We start from the raw sequence: 21,761 nt of genomic DNA on the forward strand, positions 1-21,761 counted from the left end.
GCTGCCAAAGATTTTTTTTGTGTGTTTATTCATGTGGAGAGGATGGGGAGTGCTACTGCTATATGTTTCATGCTGCTGGTCTCGAAGAAATCAAACCTGGGATCTCTCAGAAGCAGCTCTACCAAGGTAAAGCAAAAGCATATCTGAGATTGCTGGATCCTAATTAATTAATGGCTTTTGAAATGTTTTCTCAGCACTAGCACTTTGAACTATACACAGGAGCAGTTGTCATAACAGGTTCACACCGAGCCCTGCTGTACCATGCGAGCTTTATGCGTTTCTATTTTTCTTGGCATTTGCAGAGTTTTTCGTTCTCCTCTCAGTGTGAGGACTTGGTGACCTTAGCAATTGCCAGCAAGGGGACTCCATATGATGAAAGCAGGTGAAAGGGAAAATAAGGGCGGGAACTAGGTAAGGCCAATTCATACCTCAGAGGAGGTGTGGTCCCATTCTGTACCTGGCTGTGCTCACAGTCTTGTGCAATATAAAAGGGGAAGGCAGGCGTTTCTCAAGTAATCTGTTGCCAGGATCCTGCAGGGAGAAGGAAGGGAGGTGCTGGGAGAAATGCAGAGCAAGAAGTCCAGAGTGTCAGCTGCAAGAGGTCTGGGACACGCTGGTGGCTCTGAGCCCAGGGACTACCACTAGCCCTTCTCTCCGTAGGTCCATTCCCTGGGCCGAGGGTTGCATGGTAGCTGCAGTAGCTTCCCCAGCAGGCCAGCCTGGGAGGAGAAAGCAGCCACCATGTCCCAAGGAGGAGCACGAGGAGCTGCCAAGCCCCAGGACCGGGGCTGGGCATGGATGGTGCTGCTCGCCGCGGTGCTGCTGCAGGGGCTGACGCTGGGCTTCCCCTCCTGCATCGGCGTCTTCTTCACGGACCTCCAGCACGAGTTCCAGGCCTCCAACAGCGAGACGTCGTGGTTCCCCTCCATCATGGTGGCCGTGCTGCACGGAGGCGGTGAGTAAAGGCCGCGGCAAATGTCCGCCGCTGTCTCCTGAGGTGCTGGTGCTGACGAGGGGCCGTTATGAGGGCACTTCCAGCATTTCTCTGAGGAGGAAGGTGGAAGGGACTGGGAGGTATGGCTGGTTGGCAGCACACAGGCTGCTTTGATCCATGCCCACAGAATCCAAAGCCAAGTGTCTGAAGACACAACGCTTCCTTTTGCCACTCTAAGAGATAATCAAGACCTTTTGCCAAAGGTGAGGGTGAGCTTGGGCTCTTCCTTCCATCCTCTCTCCTTCCATACGACCACCACGTTCCTCAGGGCTGAGAAGCTGCCCAGTCTGAGCCCCTCCAGGCTGCTGGCACAGGGTTAAAGCAGCCCCTGGGCGGTGGCGTGGAGCACACGCCCCAGCAGGTATCAAGGTGAGGGCAGCTGGTTTAGTGCAGGATGCAGGTCAGGCAGGTCTCCAGGTGAAGGGGGACGGAGAAGGGTGGTACATTGCAGACAGAGCACCAAATCAAGCCCTGAAAAACTAAGCAAATCACCCCCAGAAAACTTTCCCCAGAGCAAATGAGGGGCTGCACAGGACAGGGCACCCAGAGCCACATCCAGACTGATAGCTCTGCATAGAGGAGAAAAACACACCCAGCAGCTCGAGGACCTCCCGACAAACAGTCCTGTCTTGCTGCTGACCCCTCCACATGCAGCTCCCATGCTTGTGTGATAAACAGACTACTTGAACCCCACCTAGCAGCGGGGAGCAAAGTATCTAAGCCACCCGGGTATCTGAGCTGCTCCCTTAGTTCATTCCTGCTCCTTTCCAATACTGATTAAAGGTGACACTACAGTATGGGGGTGGAAATATAAAAAAAAAATAAAAGCAGAGCCCCCAGTCATGCTGGTGAGACAGCTATGATGGGTTCAGTGTCTCCTGGGTAAGACTTGACAGCATGGCATGGGGAAAGAGCTTGCACCTTAGCAGAAGCAGCTGGTCAAGAATTGCAAGGCACAGACAGAAAGAGACCTCAGGGGAAGCAGCTATGGGAGGAATCATCACTGAAATTTGGCAGAAATAGAGCTGTGTCTTGGGTCCTTGAATTCAAAGGCCTGGTAGGCTTCCAACCCCTGTGGCCCAGCTGCTGTTAGTGGGAAGGAGCTGAACAGGAGCTGGTGGCCCTGGGAAATGGTCTGAAAAGCAGCTCAGTCCCAATGAGCCAGGGAAAGACAACTCTGGCTGCATCTGCAAGAAAATATCACGTCTCCTATTTTCTATAATGAAGTAATTGTTTTGTAAGAGGCTGGGACCACAGTGAAAGGTAAGATAAAGACAGCCAACAAACAGATCCAAAAGTTGTAAATGACACAAGGAACAAACAGCCTCATGGTGATTATATTCACTAATAGAATTTGTAACGGCATAACCAGTGGACTGCAAGAGCATTGTTACTTCACTTGCCAGTTGTGTCTCCTATTGCAGGCTGTTACAGTAGAGGAGAATTTGTTCTCATCCCACAGTAGCTTAAATTGGGACTAACACAACTATAAGAAGAAAAAAAACAATGAAAAATCAGAAATAAAGGGCTCCCTCTCAGGCCAATGATTTTTGCTGCAACTTCTGACCTTCTTTGCAGCAGGCTAGCCTTTTCAGGTTCTCAGGTTGTATCCATCACCTTGGCATTTAAACCCTTTCCAAAACTGTTTTCTGCTCTGTCACCAGGATCTCAAACATCCTTCTCACTTTTCTTCTCCTTTACTCTTAATTCAGAGGACCTGAAGGGAAAAATAAATATTTGTTGCAAAAATAGTAGACAGCAAAGGAAACGGACAGTGTGCTCCATTCTCAGAGTTGTCAGTCAAGTGAGAAGCTCCACGCAGGAGAACTAACCTCAGCTCAGCAGAGATGGGAAAGGAAACAGGGAAGGGCACAGTGTGAAGAATAGCACTTAATTTAATAAAGCAAACATAGCTCATCACCATGTTCCTAGGTAAAAGCCATTACTAGTTATTTTGTTATAAGAATCATTTGAGACGTCAGGATCCTATGGCTGACTCCAAAGGGGGAAATACAGGAGTGCAAGCCCTTACAGGCTCCTGCTTCTAGATATTCATGCAAACATAAATCTCTGGGCTTGCACTAGTACAAATGCAGCAGTTCTATTGGAAATATTTTTGCAAAGAAAAGCACAAAAGCTCCAAGCAAGTGAGCAATAATATTTGAAACCTAGAAAGCAAGTTGGCAATAAGTAATGAAAAATAGTTAGGATTTTTTGAGCCAATCCCATGATTTTGGCATGTTTTATTTATGATTTCTGGCTACTCAGGTTGATTAAACAGCAGTACCATCCTTAATCTCCTCAGTGAGAGGAAAAATAATGCAGTCACTGGTTTGCTGAGCCTGGTGAATACTTCTTCAAAGGCCAGTTGAAATCCAAGGTGAAAATCTCCCAAGCAGATCAAAATACAGACAGCTGCAGTCCTGATTTTAACAATGTTCCTCTGCTTGCTTGACTACGTGGATTTTATTTCCAACCAGGTGTTGTCTTAAGTCACAAATATGCCACAGGTTATTTTCCCCACAGATTGATTCCTAACTCTGAAACTTGCAGTCATTCTGAATTTGCTTACATAATCTGATGGGTTATGAAGAGGGGAAAAAAAAAAAAAAAAAACAAACTGGAAAAGCATGAGGATCCTTATGGGAACACAAAAGGAGCAACTCTCCCTTCAGTTTCTCCTCTAACGGAGAAGCATGTTTTCCATTGATAGGCCTGAACTAATCTCCTCCTACCCCAAAATGAAGCACACTAAACCCATGACATTATCAAACTGGTGATTTACCCCAATATCATGGAACTCACCAACAGCCTTTGAAAATTACAGAATTAACTGACCTTAAGCACGTATCTCCGTGCCTATTTGTTCATTGCTTTCTCTGATGAAATAACCTAAGTCCTACTTAGAAAAGCCTGCCGGCAATGTACGCACACAGTAAGACCCAGATTTCTGCTCCAGAAGGGCAGACCCAAGCCCACCAGGAGCACCCAGGTCTTGCCCTTGCCTCTGCGTTGTTGGTGCATGTTCTGCTCCTAGACTTCGTCCTCTTGGAAGTGGACACAGTCATGCCTACCCACCCCGGCCAGGTATGCCAGGACAGGCACGTGCAAAGAGCTGCACTGGCAAAAACATCTTATTATTTTCATGGGGAGATGACTTGCAGGACAGCTGCAAGACTCCACAAGCTGGAGCTTGGATGCCACAGCCTGAAGCTTAGACTGATTCCGATGCAGACATGAACATGCTTCCAGCTGTTTTCAGATGATCTTCCTCAAGGACAATCCTCTTTCTCCCATTCTGGATCATTTTCAGAGTCAACGTGCCTTCTGTTGCAGGGAATTTCACCCATGTAGCAGGACACCAACGGCAATTGACAAGATTCTGTGGCAGAATATTTGAAAAACACAGCAAAATGAGAGTGGAAACATTCAAGCAGAAAACAACACCCACTCAGCATCTCCTACTCAGGGGCACAAAAATCCAAGTCCTCTCCTTTTTCAAATCATTCCCAGAATGGATATCATATGAGAACAGAATTACACTTGAAGGTGCTTTTTCTATTCCATTTCTGAGACTTTTACCTAAAATCCATCACAGGGATTAAGGAATCCTACTTCATGACCAAAATCCAAGCAGAGGAGCATTCCCTTCATGTACCAAGCTGACCAAGCACTTTGGAGGACCAGGGAATGTATTTTCTGTTTCTGGCTCCCCCACTGCATTATGCAGCTGGGATAATCTGTAGAATAAACTGTTCGATAACTGCAGCAGTCTAGCAGCTATGAAATAATTCCTGCCTCTCTAACTGCCTCCCTTTTGCTTCTCTGACTGCTCCTAGGACCCCTCTGCAGCATCCTGGTGAAGCGGTTTGGCTACAGGTTTGCCGTGATGCTGGGAGGCCTGCTCAGCAGCGTGGGCATGGTGTCCAGCTCCTTCTGCAAGTCCCTCGGCCAGCTTTACTTAACAGCTGGCCTCATCACTGGTAAGTACCAAGGAACAGCAGGAAAACCCAGCTGCTGCCCTTTATTTGAGAGCCGGGAAGTGGTGAGAGTCCAGACTAAGTGCTCACGTTTTTCACTCAGCTGTGAAATAGGATAAATCAGAAGCCCCACAGCTCAGCAGGAATTGCATGCTGGATAGGCTTGCCCTTCACACCCCTTTAACACACCTCGCCCAGCCGAGCTCACTGGAACATGCTTCTCTCTGGAAAAGGTTACAGGTCTCTAAGGGGTGAAGTGGAGAGCCAACACGTCTGCTCTCTTTAGGAGCTTCACAGCCTTTTGTCTTTGAAGAGGGGAGGTTTTTCCGTGAAACACAATGTGTTGGGACAACATCCTTCACAAGTCCCTTGGGCTTGGGTTTCACCACTCCCTATCTGGGGAAATATGGAGTCATCTTTCTCTAACAAAAGAACGTGTTGGTTTTGAACAGAAGTAACAGATGGGAACTTTTCCTTTCCAAATATTTCTCCTATGTAACTGTTTCTCAACCCATATTTTCTTCTAACAAATAGAAATGAAATTCTGTAGCCGGGTCACTTTGGGACCAAGCCTTTTGGCTCCTGTAAGCTAAGCTGTGTTTGCTGCACAGAGAAAGACAAGAATTAACTCCCTGGGCCCTGAAGAAAGCATCAGGAAGGCAGCACTGCCTGCTGCATGCAGTAAAACTATAGTTTTTCTAATGAACAATTCCCTAACGATCATAAACATGGCAGTGCAGCCCAGACAAACATCACCTTAGATCAGTGTATTTAGTATTCCTGAGAACACAAGGAGTTAAATTTATGCACAATACCCTTCTTCATCTCTAGTGTGGGGTTGCTGAGTATTAATCACCGGAGGTTGTGCAGCCCGGCAGGCGAGGATATGCCTAGTGGTAGATTGAAGTCATCTGTGAGTACCCCATGGGGCCAGGCTCTTTTCACCCTGCAGGACACCGCAGAGGGATCACGTGCTGTTGTTTTTCCTTCTTACCTTTAGGTCTGGGATCATGTTTCAGCTTCCAGGCTGGACTGACTGCGCTGGGCCACTACTTTGTGCGGTGGCAAACGTTGGCTAACGCCATGGCATCCACCGGCGTCTCTCTTGGTTTCACACTGTGGCCGCTGCTTTCTCAATACATGCTGGACGAGATGGGCTGGAGAAACACTTTCCTTATCTTTGGAGGAATACTATTGAACTGTTGTGTCTGCGGAGCCATTATGAGACCAGTGCAACTTGCTTCAGGATCACTTGTACAGTTACCCAGGCCTGGAGAGGATTCAGGGAGAGGAGCAGAAGAGGCACAGCTGTCTAATGGAGCATCTTCTCCCCACCTAAAGTATCAGCAGCAAAACAGAAAGACTGCATGCTTCCAGGTGCTGCAGAAGTACCTGGCTTTTGATATCTTCTGTCAAAACAAGGGTTACCAGATTTACACTATCGGAGTGACCTGGATGATGATGGGGTTTGTGTTACCCCACGTCTACCTAGTACCTTATGCCATCCAGAATGGGGTGGAGGAGCGCAAGGCAGCCCTCCTCATCTCCATTATTGGGTTCATCAACATCTTCATACGCCCTTTGACAGGGCTGCTTTCGGGACACAGAATCTTCACGGGAAGACGCATCTACCTGTTCAGCCTGGCTGTGCTCCTCTGCGGGCTGAGCAATTTCATTTGCATCATTTCAGCTGAGTTCAACGTGCTCATCGTCTACTGTGTCATCCTCAGCATAGCCATGAGTGGCATTGGGGCACTCACCTTCCAGGTGCTGATGGATGTGGTGGAGATGGACAGGTTCTCAAGTGCTCTAGGGCTCTTCACAATCCTGGAGAGTATCACTCTCCTCATTGGACCCCCTCTCACAGGTGAGAAAAGCTATTAAAGCAGGCTGGAGCAAAAACAGCTTTTTTAGACACTGGTAACAAGTGTTTGGGAGCATAAAGAGGAGGAATGAGGGAGTTTCTAAGTCCACACAGGCAGCTGAGTTATGCAAAGGGAGCAATATAAAAGGGAGAGTCAGAAAGGAAAGATCAGCCCCATCTCACTGCTGAACAAGGGTCATTTCTGTAGTGGCCCAAGTGTCACTGAAGCAACTGCAGACAGTGAAAAAGTTTCCCGTTTGGCTGGCAGCTTCAATAGGCATGAGAATGCTGAGAACTTTTTCCCTGATTGGCAGGACACAGAAAGGAATTACAGTAGTATGATCTCGCTGTTTTAGAATTCTTTCACTGCTTTGCTAGTCTGCATTGATTTATCTATGAAGCCTCAAGAAATTGCAAACATCCCATTCAACACATTGATCAGAAGTTTACTCTGATCAGAAGTGTTACCAGCTCCATATAATTGAAGAAGCTTATAGTAAAAGGCTCCTCTACTCACTTTCTGTGTTCTGGAGTGTATTCATTTTTCTCTGGAGACAAGGAAGGGAACTAGTTAAGTCCCCAATCCAATAAATTATTTAGTGGTTTCACAGTTCACTCCAACCACCACTAATTGACCTGTCCAAGACACACCTGCTCCTGCTCTGCAGCAGCTCATTCAAAAGACTGACAAACAAATGTGAACCTGAGCATGAATCCTCTATTCAGATTTTAGTTCTCTTCTCCAAACAATGAATTGCGTTCTATCCAGCAGGAAAATATCTAAGAATGGAATAATATACACTATATTTAATGGTATTCCCAGGCAAAGTGTGTCAGTCACTTTTCTCAAAGTGCAAAACAGATCTTGGACATCTCTGATGGAAAAGGCAGATAGCCAAAAACAAAGTACAGTAAGGGAAGCTCAATCTCTAGCAACCTAAAATCTATTAAAAAAATTACTCCCATATTTCAATATAATTAAGCAGTCTCAAAAAGAGTCATCATATGTTTACCTGAATATTACCTTTCAGTATCCAGCATTAGTGTAAAATTACTCGCTTGATATATCACCCGTCTAAATGTTTTACATTGAGGTACTTAATGTTTGTTATAATGCCTGCTGCGCTGTGATTTTTTTTCTCCTCCCCAGTTACATACTTTTAGAGACAAGTCTTCAGCTTAGAGACTCCAACACGTCATTTTTGTGAGAGAGTTCTTTCTTTATTTGTTCTGTTTTCTGACCTGGAATGTAACAGAGTCACTCATTCCAAAATCCAGGAAGTGGCACAGGGGTCCTCTGCTAAGTAAACAAAGTGAATCAGCAGGTTGGGAAAAAGTTACAGTTTCCTTTCTTTGCTGATTTCTCTGTTTACTGAAAAATACTTTATATAGAAAAAGAAACACCACCTGAGCGATGAGTGCAAACAAGCTCTAGAATCTGGAAAAGGGAACTTAACTCATCTGTGAATGCTTATCTTTTGTATATGGCAGTTGGCTGAATTATTTAGGTCTGATGTTTCTGCGAATGCCATACAGTTGTCTTTAATATGCATCTCCTCTTTGACTAAGCTGTGGTTTCTATTTCAGGTCTCCTGGTGGACATAACCAATGATTTCCACTATGTCTTCTACACCTCCAGTTTCCTCCTGATATCAGCTGCTTTGTTCATGGGGCTCAGCTTCTGCGCTCTGGAAAAAAAAAGAAATTTGAAAGAAGCCTCAAAAGTCCCTTTGGATAATCCCTCCAGATATCAATACAATGACACGCCAACTGACCCACAGCCTGAAAGTCAATCCACTCCAGCAGTCGTGTATGTCACAAGCATATGAAAATAAAGAAAAATAAAAAAGGAAAAAAGAGAGGAATACAAACAATTATGTGGCTTGTACGAAGCTACACAAGGCCTGGCACTGATGGCAGAGAAACCAAGTGCGTGCATCCCACAGCTATCATTGTCCTCCTGCCCCGTGCTTCCACTCGGCGGGGCCGTGTCAGGCTCCACACAAGCAATGTGGATCTCGGGCTGAGCCCAGCGCCAGCCCAGGAGCTGAAGGACACACGGATCTGTCCTTTCCTAAAGCAGGCCAGGGGGTAACAGCCATGGCAGCCAGCTCTGAGAAGCAAAAGCCACATTGATTAAATCGGCTTAAGTCGGTGCCTTTCTGAAGTCACTGGTATTTCACGTACACATTTCAGCTTTAGCACAGGAAAATACATATTGATGGCTATGCACAATGGTAGTTCTTTCACAGAGTAATTACACGCCTAGTCTGAACGTAAAAATTTGGTGCAGGTCTGTATGAACTTTCCTGGTAGCCTCTCACATTGTGGGGGGAGGAAACAAACACTTTCAGTTGGAAGAATGTCATTTCCCACATCTCAAAATATTATATGGAGGCTGCCATATGGGTCACAGAACTCAGGCAAGTCTCTAGGAAGATCAAATATTTTTCTCCTTATGAGGTATATATGAGTTCTTCATGCCAAAGGCATTTTCAAAGCCTCAAATGGTCAACTCCAGAGCATCAAAAACAAAGACCCAAACCTTACAGTGAGTGCCTTGCATAACTAGTGGTATTTCTAGTGCTTCCTGATGGATCACAACTGGGGATTCATGGCTTGTATAAATACATTTATTTCCAGCATAAACTGGGACACTTTTTTTTTAAGGGGACAGGTGAAGAGCACGACGTAAAAGGTGGTAGTAGACCAGAGAACGAATGTATGCATCCTTATCCTTATATAGGGCCAAATCCTTGTGTAAATGCCTTTAGACTCGTAGACTTATGTATACCAGCATTATCAGCACAGAGAAGTTTGCACAAGTATAACTTACATGTCAAAAAGAAAGCAATGTGGAAAAATATCCTAAGAAAAGCCAGTGTTAACTTTCATATCCATGCAGTCTTTTGACTGTAAGTGGCTTTTCCTGCCACCCTCCCGGAGTTACACTTGTAAGCACTGACACAAGAGTTGCATCAGCTGCTGAACTCCCTCGGGATGAGTTCAAATTGCAAACTGTTTATATTTCATATCTCTCCTGATCTAAACAGATATCTCACAAAGTACTGGAGCTGAAGATTACTCAACATAATAGAACCTCCAAAAGATAAAATCATACAATGTCAGTGAAATGAAAGAAGTAACACCTTTCAACCAAACAGCTGAACCAGCAGCTTCTAATTCAACTTTAACACTTAATCTTGAGAACTGTTGTATCAAAGTCTTAGCAACAAAAACAGTTTTCATTAGAACTGTGGGCTCCCCAGAAAAGCAAACCCCAAAATAAATAAACACATGAAAACCAACACGTGAAGCCACTAGAAAATTGATTCCAAGGCTTTCTAAGACTAATGGTTTCTCAGCTATTATTTACAGCCCTTCAGAATGGTTCCTCCTTCCACAGCTCAGAAGCATCCTCATCAAAATAAACCAATGTAGAAAGATTAAGTCTCAAACCTCTTCTAGCTATTGCAAATGAAACAGCTAGGCAGCTGAGCAGATTGATATTATTTTCTTTATGTAACTCTTAAATCTGAAATTCTGTTCACCCTTTTACATTCCCTTTCTGTACTCTGCCAGAAATAAGGCATGATATTGCCCCCAATCCTCCCACTGCTACAAATTTCCTGGGCAAAACAGGCAAGATCAGAATCTATCCCAGGAAAACAAAGATTAGTCGAAGGAGTAATAGAATGCATCTCCTGTGCAGAGGTGCTGCTCTATCTGCAATGCTTTACCCCTAGACAGCCCATAAGCAAGTAAATGAGTTGTCTAACGCATATTTGCAAGATACAGGGTAAATAAAGCTACTCACCAACTGAAGCTGCCACACAGAGATGCGTGCACCTCCTGCACCATGGCAAAGAAATCTGTTTTGACTATTCCCTAGCTGTACACAGTAGTGCAAGGCGATTTAGGACAGAAAGTTAGAGTTCTTTATATAGCGGCTTTTTGATACTCCCAGATTCAATGCTAGGATCACTGGGAGTTATTCGCAGAGGCAAAGAAATGTTTCTGGGAAGACAAACAGTTTACAAATCTGGTATTTTCACTTTTTTCATCTTGTTGACCAAGAACTTTCTAACAGCCTTATAGAACTCAATCTGCCTGAAAACAGGGTTATCCCCCATAGTTACTTTACATGTACTCGTTAGTAGTAATCTGCAATCCACAGGTTAGAAACAGATCTTGGACAAGGAACAGGTTAACACTTAAGGCTGTGCTTCCACAAGTAAATAAGATAATTGAGCTGCCATAACAGACAAAATAGTTCCCTGCTTCCTCCTCTTCTACCTCTCTTTTCAACCTGAGCTCCCAGATGCCTTGAGCAGCTTTGTAATGCATAATTGAAGGGGCCACGCATACTGAGCATACTACAGTATAACAAATATTCCCCCTCAGAACATTAATACTCACTCCTTAAGAATCTTGAGGCCCAGAAGAAAAATAAAGTAATAAGAATTCCTTCCATTAGTTTAAGGTTGTCCCATTACGCAAGGCAACCACAGCCTAATTACCACCACCCCCTGAAGCAGGTGTCTTTTTGTTTGGTTGTTTTCTTTTAAATAACCTTCAGACAACAAAATAACCCCAGACTTAATGACAGACAAATGCTAGTACCTCAGCCTGGTTACAAACCTATGAGAATGAGCAGAGCAAGAAAAATTAGCCAGGAATAAATAAACCTTACCCAGTCCCCTTATATCCCTTCCTGATCCCTTTGTTGTTAAAAGTATCATTAACCTTGCAATCTGAGCATTTTTTGCACCAAGCACCTTTCCTTACTGCTATGAAACATTCACCAGGAAGTTCACACTAAAATATTACAAGATTGTGACCCTTAAAAGCCTTAGATACTCTGCCAATGTGATTCTTGGAAAAGTTTAATTAAAAAAAAAAAAAAGAGAGAAAGAGTCATGGTAACCTTACAAACCCTAAAACACCTCAGAAGTGCAAAATCACTTAAATGAAGAATTTGGCATGCTGTTTACAGACCTAGTTAGTAATTGTGAGAAAAGAAACATACCTACTAGACATGAAAATTGATCAAATTCTAACTGTGGTGGATGTGCTATCAAAGTACACCACTGTCACTAGAATAGTCCTTGGATCTTTGACTATCCCGGACATAACAGCCCATTCTGTGCTAACTATTCTGGCAAACAGCAAGTAGTCAGAGCATTCAGACTATTAAACAATATAGCAGGTATCACCTGAGTAAACAGTCTGAGTAAGACGGCTACGTACCTACTGCCAAGTGATCTTTCTGGATGATCAGGACAAACTCCCTGCAGCAAGCCAGCGCACAGAAAAGCACACAGCCTGTAACAAAGCTCGCCGGATAAGCAGTGCTAGCACAGCCTGCAACTCCTACAGAAAACCTCTGAGGACCACAAGACCCAGGGAATGTTGTCAAACTCTCCTCCAGGAGGCAGCTGCACCACATCAAATTAAATGGAAAATGTTCCTCACGTTTCTTAACCAGCTTTGGTTAAACTCAAAACAAGATGAAGGTTAGGAGGAACAGAGCAAACAGTTCCCAGAAAGCCGAGCACGAGTTTTCCTCTCCCCCTGGTTACTTCTTGCCACACACTGAATAGCGTGACCTGGAGAGTACAGTTTTCAGAGATGCATCACCCGAAACCCAGCCAGCACAGGTACAAGCTGTTTCTAAACACTACTCCCTGTGCAACCAGTTCAGAGGAGGACAAAGTTTCTACTGGTTTTATGCCTGCAAAAGTGTACTGACTGACCACAAATACAGTATTTGTGAGCAGACGCTATTGCGTTTTTCCTCTTTAAATGCTCCGGTTTTCAGTCCTTATTAGTCAATCCCAGTATCCTTAAACACTTTTCCTTTGTATTGGGTTAGCTTGTTTGCCTTTGCTTTCTCTTCTGCTTTCTCACATTAGTCACGCGCTAGTACACATTAGCAATGACAGATGTGGCTTAAAGTATGTCAACACTTACAAATACCTACGTTAAAAGAGATGTGCTAATATGCTAACATTCTAACGTGGAAGTAGTTGGTAGCACCATCGTTGCTCGTTTTCATATACATACATGTATGTGAACCAATGCATAGGAATTATGAGTTGAAGGTGCTAGCCTAGCCTAAACTTTTATACCAGGTGGAAATAAATACCATGACTTCCCCATTCCCTGTCTTCCCATGCCATTACAATGCTAAAAGCATTACTGTATGCAGTGCAGCTTTTTTCCTCCTCCTATTTAATGTGGTTGTGGGCAGACAGTTTACTACACCCAGCTGTGTGGTAGGAGTGATTATCAGCCCAGCATGCTTGTCACTGGTGCCATATATTTAGTGGATCAGACCACGTTCAATTTCCTCTCTATGAAAATCAAGTACTCGAGATTAATACCAAAAACATCTGCTCACAGATTGCTCCCTACCTTATCTACAAAAGAGCCTGTAGTCATTTAATTGCCTCAATAAAATCAGGGCAAACTTCTGCTGAGCCTACCCCCAGTGCATGACGTTTATGTACCTTCGCTTAGGGATTTCCACAAAGTGAACCACATTTGAGTCCACTTGTGGTGCACATAATGGCGGTTTCATTAGAACTGCCTTTCTCCAGAATCAGCTAATTGCTCTGTGTTTAGACCAGGACGCTGTACAGCCGGGGAGGAATTACCTGCTGCCGTTTCAAGTAGCTTCTTCCAGGTAGTTTATCTTACCGTGCACGGGAAGTGCTTAAAAACCCCAATTTTCGCCAAATACAAAGTGAAATACCCAGACTCGAGTTTATTTATGTGAAGTTATCAGTAACAAGCTTTATTTATTTGCAGTTATCAATAACAAGTAACACGGTTCCATCGCTTTCCAGCCCAGACACCCCCAGCCCGGCCGCGGAGGAGGAGCCGCGGCCGCCGCTTGAGGAGAGCGACGCCCACAAAATGGCGGCCGCGGCCTGAAGACAGCGACGCCCACAAAATGGCGGCCGCGCCCTTCCCGCCCACCCCTCCTGTGGAGGCCCCCGGCAGGGCTCCGCTGGCCGCGGTCAAGGCCTCTTCCCCTGGCCCGGGGCCGTCCCGGCTCTTTCCCGTGTGTAGCCGGGTCCTGGCCGGCACCCGCCTGCTGACAGGGAAGGGGAGAGCAAAGCAGCGGGCTCTCTGCCCCCGAGCTCGTTGGGGAGCAGCGGGATGGAGCTGGGGAGGCTGGAGTACCTGCAGGCCCTCGTCACCGAGTTCCAGGTGACGGACAGCTCAGGTAACGTTTAAAAGTTTGAGCTCCGTTGCTTGCTGCTCTTCATGTCGCACGTGGCAGGTGCCTCTGGCACCGTTCCCCTCCTTCACACGATGCTTCTCCCTTGCAGAGGCCAAGGAGCAGGTGCTGGCCAACCTCGCCAACTTTGCCTATGACCCCAAGAACTACGAGTACCTCCGGCAGCTTCAGGTCCTGGATCTGTTCCTCGATATGCTGACTGAAGACAACGAGACCCTTGTGGAGTTTGCTATTGGTAAGAACTGCACCCGAGTACACTGATCAAACAACCCACTGGGGTAGGGGACGACAGGAGCTGGGCTGCTCGTCCCAGTGCCTCTGTTCAGCAGCTGCTCACCCCGGGTTCAAGAAGGCAAATGACAATTATCTGTGCTGCGTGCTGGCAACACAGATAATTGTTAGCGCAAAGTGAGTGGAATGGGGTGAGAGGAAGGAAGGATCAGGAATGACTTTAAGGGCAGTGTGTCTCCTTCATTTTAATATAGCTGCTGTGCTTAAAAAAAAGAAATAGCTTTCTGGAAAAGATTTTCTTTTTTAAGACTAAGAGAAAACTAGCTGACAGCAGTACAGTGCCCTCTAATGACATACAGGGGGAGGAGTGCTCTGGTGGAAAATCTCCAAGAACAATAAAGAAAACAGACCAGGAAGCAGCTAATAGTTTTCCAGCCGAATCTTACAGAAGACTTGGATGCCTTTTTTTTTTATTAGAAAAGATGGATCAGCAAAATGTTGATCAGCACTTTAGAAATCAGCACCTGTATTCAACTGAATTTAAGGAAATAATTTCTATTACCACTCTAGGTTGGGGAAAAAAAAAGAGGTTATGTAAGATAATTAATAACATATTACAATTCCTGAGATTTAGAGCTGTTCAGGAAAAATATCTTTGTGTACTGCCTTACAAAAAGGAGAAAAGATTGAGCGGCCATCCAAGGACAACCCAGTGCAAGTATCTAACTGGGCAAGATCAAACTGTATTAGCATCAATAAATATAAACCTATGGAATACATTCAGTCTGTTGCCCTTTATTCCTGAATAATGTGTCCAATTATTTAAATAGGATAAAGTAAGGTGGGAGCAGAGAGAAGAGTGCATCTTGATAAGTGTGCAAAAAATACTTGTCTTGCCTGTGTCTGACACTGTCCTTTGCTGTTTCAGGTGGTCTTTGTAACCTGTGCCTGGATAAAACTAACAAAGACTATATCTTGGAGGCCAATGGGGTAGAGCCCATAATAAATTGCCTCTCCAGTTCCAACGAGGAGACCGTCATGTCAGCAGTCACAACGCTGATGTACCTGACAACGCCGCAGTCCTGCCAGCAGACCACAGCTCTCCCAGTGGTGGAGTGCATGCTACGCTTCTCCCTCTCAGCCAGCAGAAGGCTAAGCAATCTGGCAACTGTCTTTCTGGAGGATTACTGCACACCTCTGCAAGTGGAAGAGGCTCAGAACCTAAGCAAACACACAGCAGTAGGGATTCCTCTTCCTAAGGACTGAAGACATCAGAGCATTTGGGAGCTTTTAATGGGGAGACCCCCCTCTGTTTTCCCATGTCTCCACTTTCTGCTCAGCAGGTCAAGAGCATGGTGGGAACAAAGGTCTGGGAAATTGGTCAGACTAGTGCTGGATTGTCGTAATTAATAAAGAGGACAATGTGGCCTGTTGTAGTGCTAAGCATAAACTGCAAGCAAATATTTAAAATAAAACAGGTTGTGGCTGTTGGACAGCAGGTTGCCAAGTGCAGCTTGCACAAATAATCCTTCCTAGCAATTATATTTTTCTGTTTGGGTTATTGGGCTTACATCCCCTCCAGGTCTTGGCTGGTTTTGCTGCAGTTCTCCCTTCGTTGTCAACTCAAATGACTTTGAAACGTCACATGAACTTCATTCTTCCTGCAGAAGAAAGATGTTTCTCTGCCCAAGCAACTTGCAATTTTATTACATTGCTTTGGTACTGAATGTGCCATCCTATCATCATGCCATAGGTTAAGTTACTACACAGAACAGGTTGCAGCTATCCCATAAATTGGGGTTAAGGGTGGTTAAACACAAATACAGGGTTTGGTTGTTGATGACAGTGCTCCCTGAAAAGACAACAACCCTGCATTTGTGCAAGTTCCAGAGCTTTATTTCCTATTTTTCCCTCTCTGCTCCCAGTCAGCCCAAAACACATAGGAGTGAGCTTAAAAGCACAAAAACAAACAAACAAAAAAAACCTGCTTGTCTTATAGTATCTCTTCAATAGCAAACGTCAGGAACAACTCTGAAGAGATCAGCTGAATGCAGGAAAAGCTTCCAGACAGACGGGGAGGACTCGGGCTGTCTAATGAGAGCAGCTCACTTTATTTTATAAGTGTTTTGCCCCAGTAGCACCCCTGCCCTGGTCAGTGTCCTGCTTCCTGGGGCTGGGTTTCCCTGCCAGCTGCTGACCTGGGTGTTACCCTGGCCGTGGGACTGACCAGCACTCCGTTTTTGCATTACTGCCTGCATTTGCTTTCAATTTTTAAATGCACAGATAAGACATTCTTGTGAGAGGTTAAGCTTCCAGTATCTCTTCTACTCTAAGACACGCAAATCTTACCTTTCCTAGGGTCATACGGAGAACTTCAGCGGTGTCAAGCTAGCATTTTTCCACAGGCATTAAAGCCTTACATTCCCATGCCAACAAACAGTGCGGAAAGCTTAGTTCCTGTAAGTATTCTTCAAAGGCAGGCTGGCAGCCTCTGCTTAGCAATTGTATAAGATTGCTTTTATAGTCCAGCTGATGATGTCCCTCTTCTATCACCAGTGGAATATGAACACGAAAAAAAAAAAACTTTTCAATTAAGCAGCGATGAGTACTCAGCATTAAAGAAATCTCTCAAATGATGGTGCTCACTCAGCTGTCAACATTTTCAAATCCTGGTAAAACAGCAGACAAAGTTGGAAGCACTGCTGGAATTCACATGCAAATCAGAAGAGGTTAAGGAGTCTGGGTGAAGACACTGCAATCAGACCTAGCCAGGTCTTCACTTCCACACAAGGCTTCACTGATCTCAGCAACAATCCCTTGGAGTTCTTCCCAAGGAGATTTGATTACAGAATCAGTGTCTGAAAAGCTTGTGTCTGAAAGCTCTTTTATCCTAGAGCAAGACATCAGAAACTGGCAACTTTCCATATCAGGGAAGAAAAAAAAAAAAAAAAGTCTGGCTTTGCTGGGAGAAGAAATAAAATTGATTTGATGACTCTGAGAACCAGAAGACATTTCTCAAAAACAAACAACACACCAAACAGCAAAAGTAAGAAAAAAATAATAAAAAAAATCTTCCTCATTCTCATCCCACCCTTGCTCTGCTTTGTGGAAGAACCATCTGCTAATTCTCCGAAGCCTAGTCAAGCCACTGCCCCATTAGTTTGCCTTAGGAAGTGGTTAAGTATGAGAGTTACCACGTCAGCCCAGGGATTCATTTAATCTAATTTTCTGACTTCAGAGTAAGCTCCAAAAACTCTCAGGAACACCTGCCCAGGCGAGTGACTTCTGGTGACTTCCATTAGTGAGATAACAACTTGGACACAAAGCTGGGAGACTTGTATCTGTGCCCAAGCTTTCCCATTTTCAATACTTACAGTAATTCTAGAAATTCTTCCCACTGCTGGAGATGTTGAATCATTTTCTGACACTGTCTGGGGACATGTTTTACATCCATAACACGTGTGAGATAAATCCCTGACAACGAAATGGCTGCACACCTCTAAGTGCTTGGTTCAGGCAAGCACCGTAAAGAAAGTCTTGAACAAAATGCTTTCTAAATAAAAAGGCAAAGGATTTACAGTGTGAAATTAATGATCAATTTATGATCAAAAACAAAAGAAAAAACAAAGTTTAACAAGTAATGGATTGAGTTTCAATAGACAGCTGATAAGCACCCACAAAGCACAAACAACACTAAGAGGGCACTGCATAAATCATTATCACAGTGCTTCCAACCCCCAGACACGAGGGTATCTTAACACCTCTGATGTTCCTGGATAGCCCTCGTAGACACCTGTCACAACGAGCTCAGTGTGCGGCTGATCCCAGTCTGGATTCTGTTTCCCTGCACAGACACGTGGCCCCGCAGGCTCCCAGTGCCTGTGCAGAACTAACAAGGTCAGTATCTTTAACCAGCTGTTATTTACATAACACTTCTAGGAACTTCAAATCTTCGCTAAATTCTTTGCTAAATTATTGTTCTGCCAAATGCACCTAAACCAGACATCCAGAGGTTACTGAAGAGGGAGATGGATGGGAATACACAGACCTAATTTCCTTGTGAAGCCCAACTAACAATGAAGAGCAAGATAAGAACTTTCTGCCCCTGCTGATCTGCGTGGGACTCAAGCCACTTATCTGGTTATTTCATTGACACATGAAAGGTCTGGGAACAAACAGGATGAGCGTGAACCAAATTAGGATATAAAAGTGTCAGAAATAGAACTGAATGAAACATTCACATGATCACGATCCCTTCAATTACTATTTTTTTCTTGTCCCAGTACACCTAAGGGAGTCTCATAAAAGGCACAGATACCTAAACATACTCACTTAAGCACTAAGTTGTGTCTGTTCATATAAAGCAAGAAAGAAAATAATGTCTATTGCCAACATTTACTAGTTCCAGAAGTTTCAAGCATCAGCAGCCATGGATCAGAGCTTGGTCATCTGGAGCCTGTGAAAACACTGCCCGGACCCAGCACTCCGGTTTGTCACATTGCTGCAGATACCAGCACCTAGCTATGGAACAGGAAGGAAATGGATGGGAGTTGTCACTCCTTAGAGATAATAAATAAATAAATAAATTACACGCTCAGTGCAGGATCTTAGAAGTTAACAATGAACTTCTCAGAGAAAGTACATGGCACGGCCTGGATCAGCACCCATCCGCCTTTCTGAAGAGTCCCAGTTGTCCCGTGGTAACAGGAAGGAAGCAGGAGCCTGGATTCATAGTATTTATAATTTTGCCTTGCAAATAACTCTGCTATTCATTCAGTCATTAGCAAACATAATGGAAGCTAAAAACAGCAGCAATTTGCACAGATATAGGGTGCACCGCAAGCCTTTTACATTTTTTTCCAGATCACTTCCCTACCGTGCGCTTTGCTCCTCAGAGCATGCAGAGGGAATGATGTAGAAATGGGGCTTTATTAACCATACAAGGCCCATATATAATATCTGTACTTTTTGGCCTGCTAAAGAGCTACATTAATGCTTCAGAGTGCTCAGGGAGCTGCAGGGACGTTACCACCGCTGCTGCAGAGCAGTCTGTGAGCACGGCTCTGCGAAAAACTTCACCCCCAGTTATTTTTACACCAGAATCCTTCATTCTCACACACATCTCCCTGGAAGAAGCCTCTTATTGCTCTAATTAAGGCTGCTAGCATCAAAGAACTCTCCACGGAGCTCCTACGAGCAGGGGAGCCCCCGTTGTGTGTTCTGCCTGCCCACAGCACCCCACCACTCACCCCAAGCTGCAGCCCGCCGTACTGCTCCAGCACGAAGTCCTGCTGCTCCACCAGCTCCAGGCACGAGTCACTGCAGAAGTCCAGCAGCACTGTGCCCACGATGTCAGCCAGGATGCCATCCATGTGCCACCAGCACGGGGTGGCCCCCAGCAGCTCAAACGTGCCTAAGCTGGGCCCACAGGGCGAGTGCAGGCAGCAGGGGGACATGGGGTTTGCAGGCATGAATCCCCCCACCCAGAACCCAGGTGGGAGCACAGGTGAGTGAACCGCTAATTGGGCTTATGCCAATGGTGAGAAACAAAAGTGATCAGCAAGGATAGCGAGCAGCTGCCTTGTTACGTGTGTCCTGCACCCTTGTAGTGAATCTCAGCTGTGGCTGCAATGCTCTGATCAAGGCAGGTGGAAAGGCAACTTGCCCGGTCTCAGAAACTGTAAAGGAGAATTCAGACGTTCCTCTGGCTGTGGAGCTTGCAAAGGAAATGGAAATTTATTATTTTCCTCCTCCTAGGCCAGGAAACAGGTAGGCATGATTTACATGTACCCAGCAGCCAGACAGCATTTCATAACAGCTGTAGGGAAGAACACCCCCAGCTGTAGGAGAGGGAGAGCACATTAACCTATAAAACTGGATTTGCTCTAAACATGTAAGGCCAGGGCTTCTCCAAAACTGACTTGGAAAGCTGGGGTATTTTTAGATCCTGTTCTTCCAGGATGGGGGAGGGTGAAAAAGGCACAGTCCCTCCTGCACACATAGTTCTGTACAAAACCCCGTGCTGTGGCTTATCACACAGCAGATACCCTCCGGGACGGCAGAGCACGTGATCACTCGGTCTCCCTTACACCCCCTTTTTGGTCAGGATCTGATTTATTTTTGTGACAAGAAACTTTCGTTTCCTCTATTTTCTTGAGAAGGAAATATTTCTGGTAAAGCAGATAACATGTATTGAGCCATAGTGCATGCTTCTCTGTTCTAGAAGATAAAACCAAAGAGGAGTCAGACACTTTCTTCAACGGGATGATGGCATGTGGTGGTACCCCCAGGTCAGGTGTATGAACTCACCTCTTCTGCTCCATCCCACCTATGTCGGAGTGAGGCAGGTCTGCTGAGAGCAACGTGGAGCCAAACCCATGAAATAAAACCCACACAGGAAACACTGCTTCAAAATTTCTATATTATTTACTTTAAGCAACAGTCCAGCTTCGTGAAATTACAACACACACTTTAAAGGATGAGATTTTCACCTCATGGTCAAGCACCAGCATGATCATGCACAGCATTGAGTCAGTTGTAAAAAAAATGCCCTGTAATTTTTATTTATTTATACGATCCACTCCACCTTCACTGATTAAAGTCTGAATAAATCCCCTCCTAGCATCAGGCCAGGCGGCTCTGGTCATTAGCCCTCTATTTGGCACATACCCTGCTTCGTAGTAGTCTAGTACCAAGATTATTTTGTTTTATTTTGTTAAAGGCAGCATGGTGTACACTAACCACTTTAAATGGCACAGCAGGGCTCAAGGCATTTACCACATGCAGACAATGAATTCTTTTAGATCCCCAGAACTCACACGTGGAGGAAGGGACCACACTTACTGATTGTTTGCTGGCCTCTTTAACCAGGACTCTAGACCCTTTGTAAAGCTAAGGGGTTCTAAAAATCTCAGTACAAAAACCCGCTAAGCACATTTAGAACCAATCTACTCTCCTTTGAATTACATTACTATACTTCATAAAGCTTTCCCTCAAGTCTATCACGAGAAAACACTCATGTCACTTCCAGTAGATCTGGGGGAAACACAGGACAGAAGTGGAAAAAAAAAAAAAAACACAACAAAAACAACAAAACTTGATCTCAAAAAAGGATGGAGTACATAAAGTGCTTCTTTTAATGAAAGAAATTCGAGATGTACAGTCAGGCTCAAGTTGTGCAGTTCACAAGCATGGGGGAAAAGAAACAGACACGAGTTCAAAACAGTCAGGAAAGAAAGGAAAGGTTTAACCAAGGACTAGGCTGGACTTGCCACCAGGTGGATTTCTCCTGGACGGTGCAGGTGCTGGTGCTACTGGGCTAGGAACAGGTGCAGCAGGCAGGGATTTTTCTTCATTCTGACCTGGGGCAGCTTCTACATCAGCCTCAGTGTTTTCTAAAAGAAAAGAAGCTTTTAAGGTATTTGATGTAGATAATGAAAGCCA

The 21,761-nt window shown here is 44.9% G+C and overlaps 3 protein-coding genes across 4 annotated transcripts in view; 2 read left to right on the top strand and 1 right to left on the bottom strand.

Annotated features, from left to right (window-relative positions):
• Window positions 1-10,284, top strand: SLC16A5 (solute carrier family 16 member 5). Its single transcript, XM_068654605.1, has 5 exons — window positions 1-126; window positions 661-955; window positions 4,834-4,977; window positions 5,975-6,841; window positions 8,426-10,284. Exons 1-5 carry the CDS (start codon window positions 43-45, stop codon window positions 8,665-8,667), a joined length of 1,632 nt encoding a protein of 543 aa, XP_068510706.1. The 5' UTR covers window positions 1-42; the 3' UTR covers window positions 8,668-10,284.
• The window catches only part of JPT1 (Jupiter microtubule associated homolog 1), a 27,368-nt gene continuing 9,867 nt past the window's right edge, over window positions 4,261-21,761 (bottom strand). Inside the window, exon 5 of one of the 2 annotated variants that reach the window (XM_068654615.1) lies at window positions 4,261-8,526. In XM_068654615.1, coding sequence (XP_068510716.1) covers window positions 8,513-8,526 — 14 coding nt within the window. In that variant the 3' untranslated portion in view covers window positions 4,261-8,512. Of the gene's footprint in view, window positions 8,527-20,719; window positions 21,713-21,761 lie in introns of those variants that run through there. The other variant, XM_068654614.1, reaches the window with a different exon arrangement.
• Window positions 13,747-16,066, top strand: ARMC7 (armadillo repeat containing 7). The gene is made up of 3 exons (XM_068654612.1): window positions 13,747-14,072; window positions 14,179-14,322; window positions 15,247-16,066. Exons 1-3 carry the CDS (start codon window positions 14,006-14,008, stop codon window positions 15,582-15,584), a joined length of 549 nt encoding a protein of 182 aa, XP_068510713.1. The 5' UTR covers window positions 13,747-14,005; the 3' UTR covers window positions 15,585-16,066.

This window comes from Anas acuta, chromosome 18 (assembly GCF_963932015.1).
Source record: "Anas acuta chromosome 18, bAnaAcu1.1, whole genome shotgun sequence".
NCBI lineage: Eukaryota > Metazoa > Chordata > Aves > Anseriformes > Anatidae > Anas > Anas acuta.

Coding starts and splice junctions, on each gene's coding strand:
- ARMC7 (XM_068654612.1), top strand. CDS start 14,006: ATGGAGCTGGGGAGGCTGGAGTACCTGCAGGCCCTCGTCACCGAGTTC. Junction 14,073..14,178: donor CCAGGTGACGGACAGCTCAG/GTAACGTTTAAA, acceptor TCTCCCTTGCAG/AGGCCAAGGAGCAGGTGCTG. Junction 14,323..15,246: donor CCTTGTGGAGTTTGCTATTG/GTAAGAACTGCA, acceptor TTGCTGTTTCAG/GTGGTCTTTGTAACCTGTGC.
- SLC16A5 (XM_068654605.1), top strand. CDS start 43: ATGGGGAGTGCTACTGCTATATGTTTCATGCTGCTGGTCTCGAAGAAA. Junction 127..660: donor TCAGAAGCAGCTCTACCAAG/GTAAAGCAAAAG, acceptor TTCTCTCCGTAG/GTCCATTCCCTGGGCCGAGG. Junction 4,978..5,974: donor AACAGCTGGCCTCATCACTG/GTAAGTACCAAG, acceptor TCTTACCTTTAG/GTCTGGGATCATGTTTCAGC.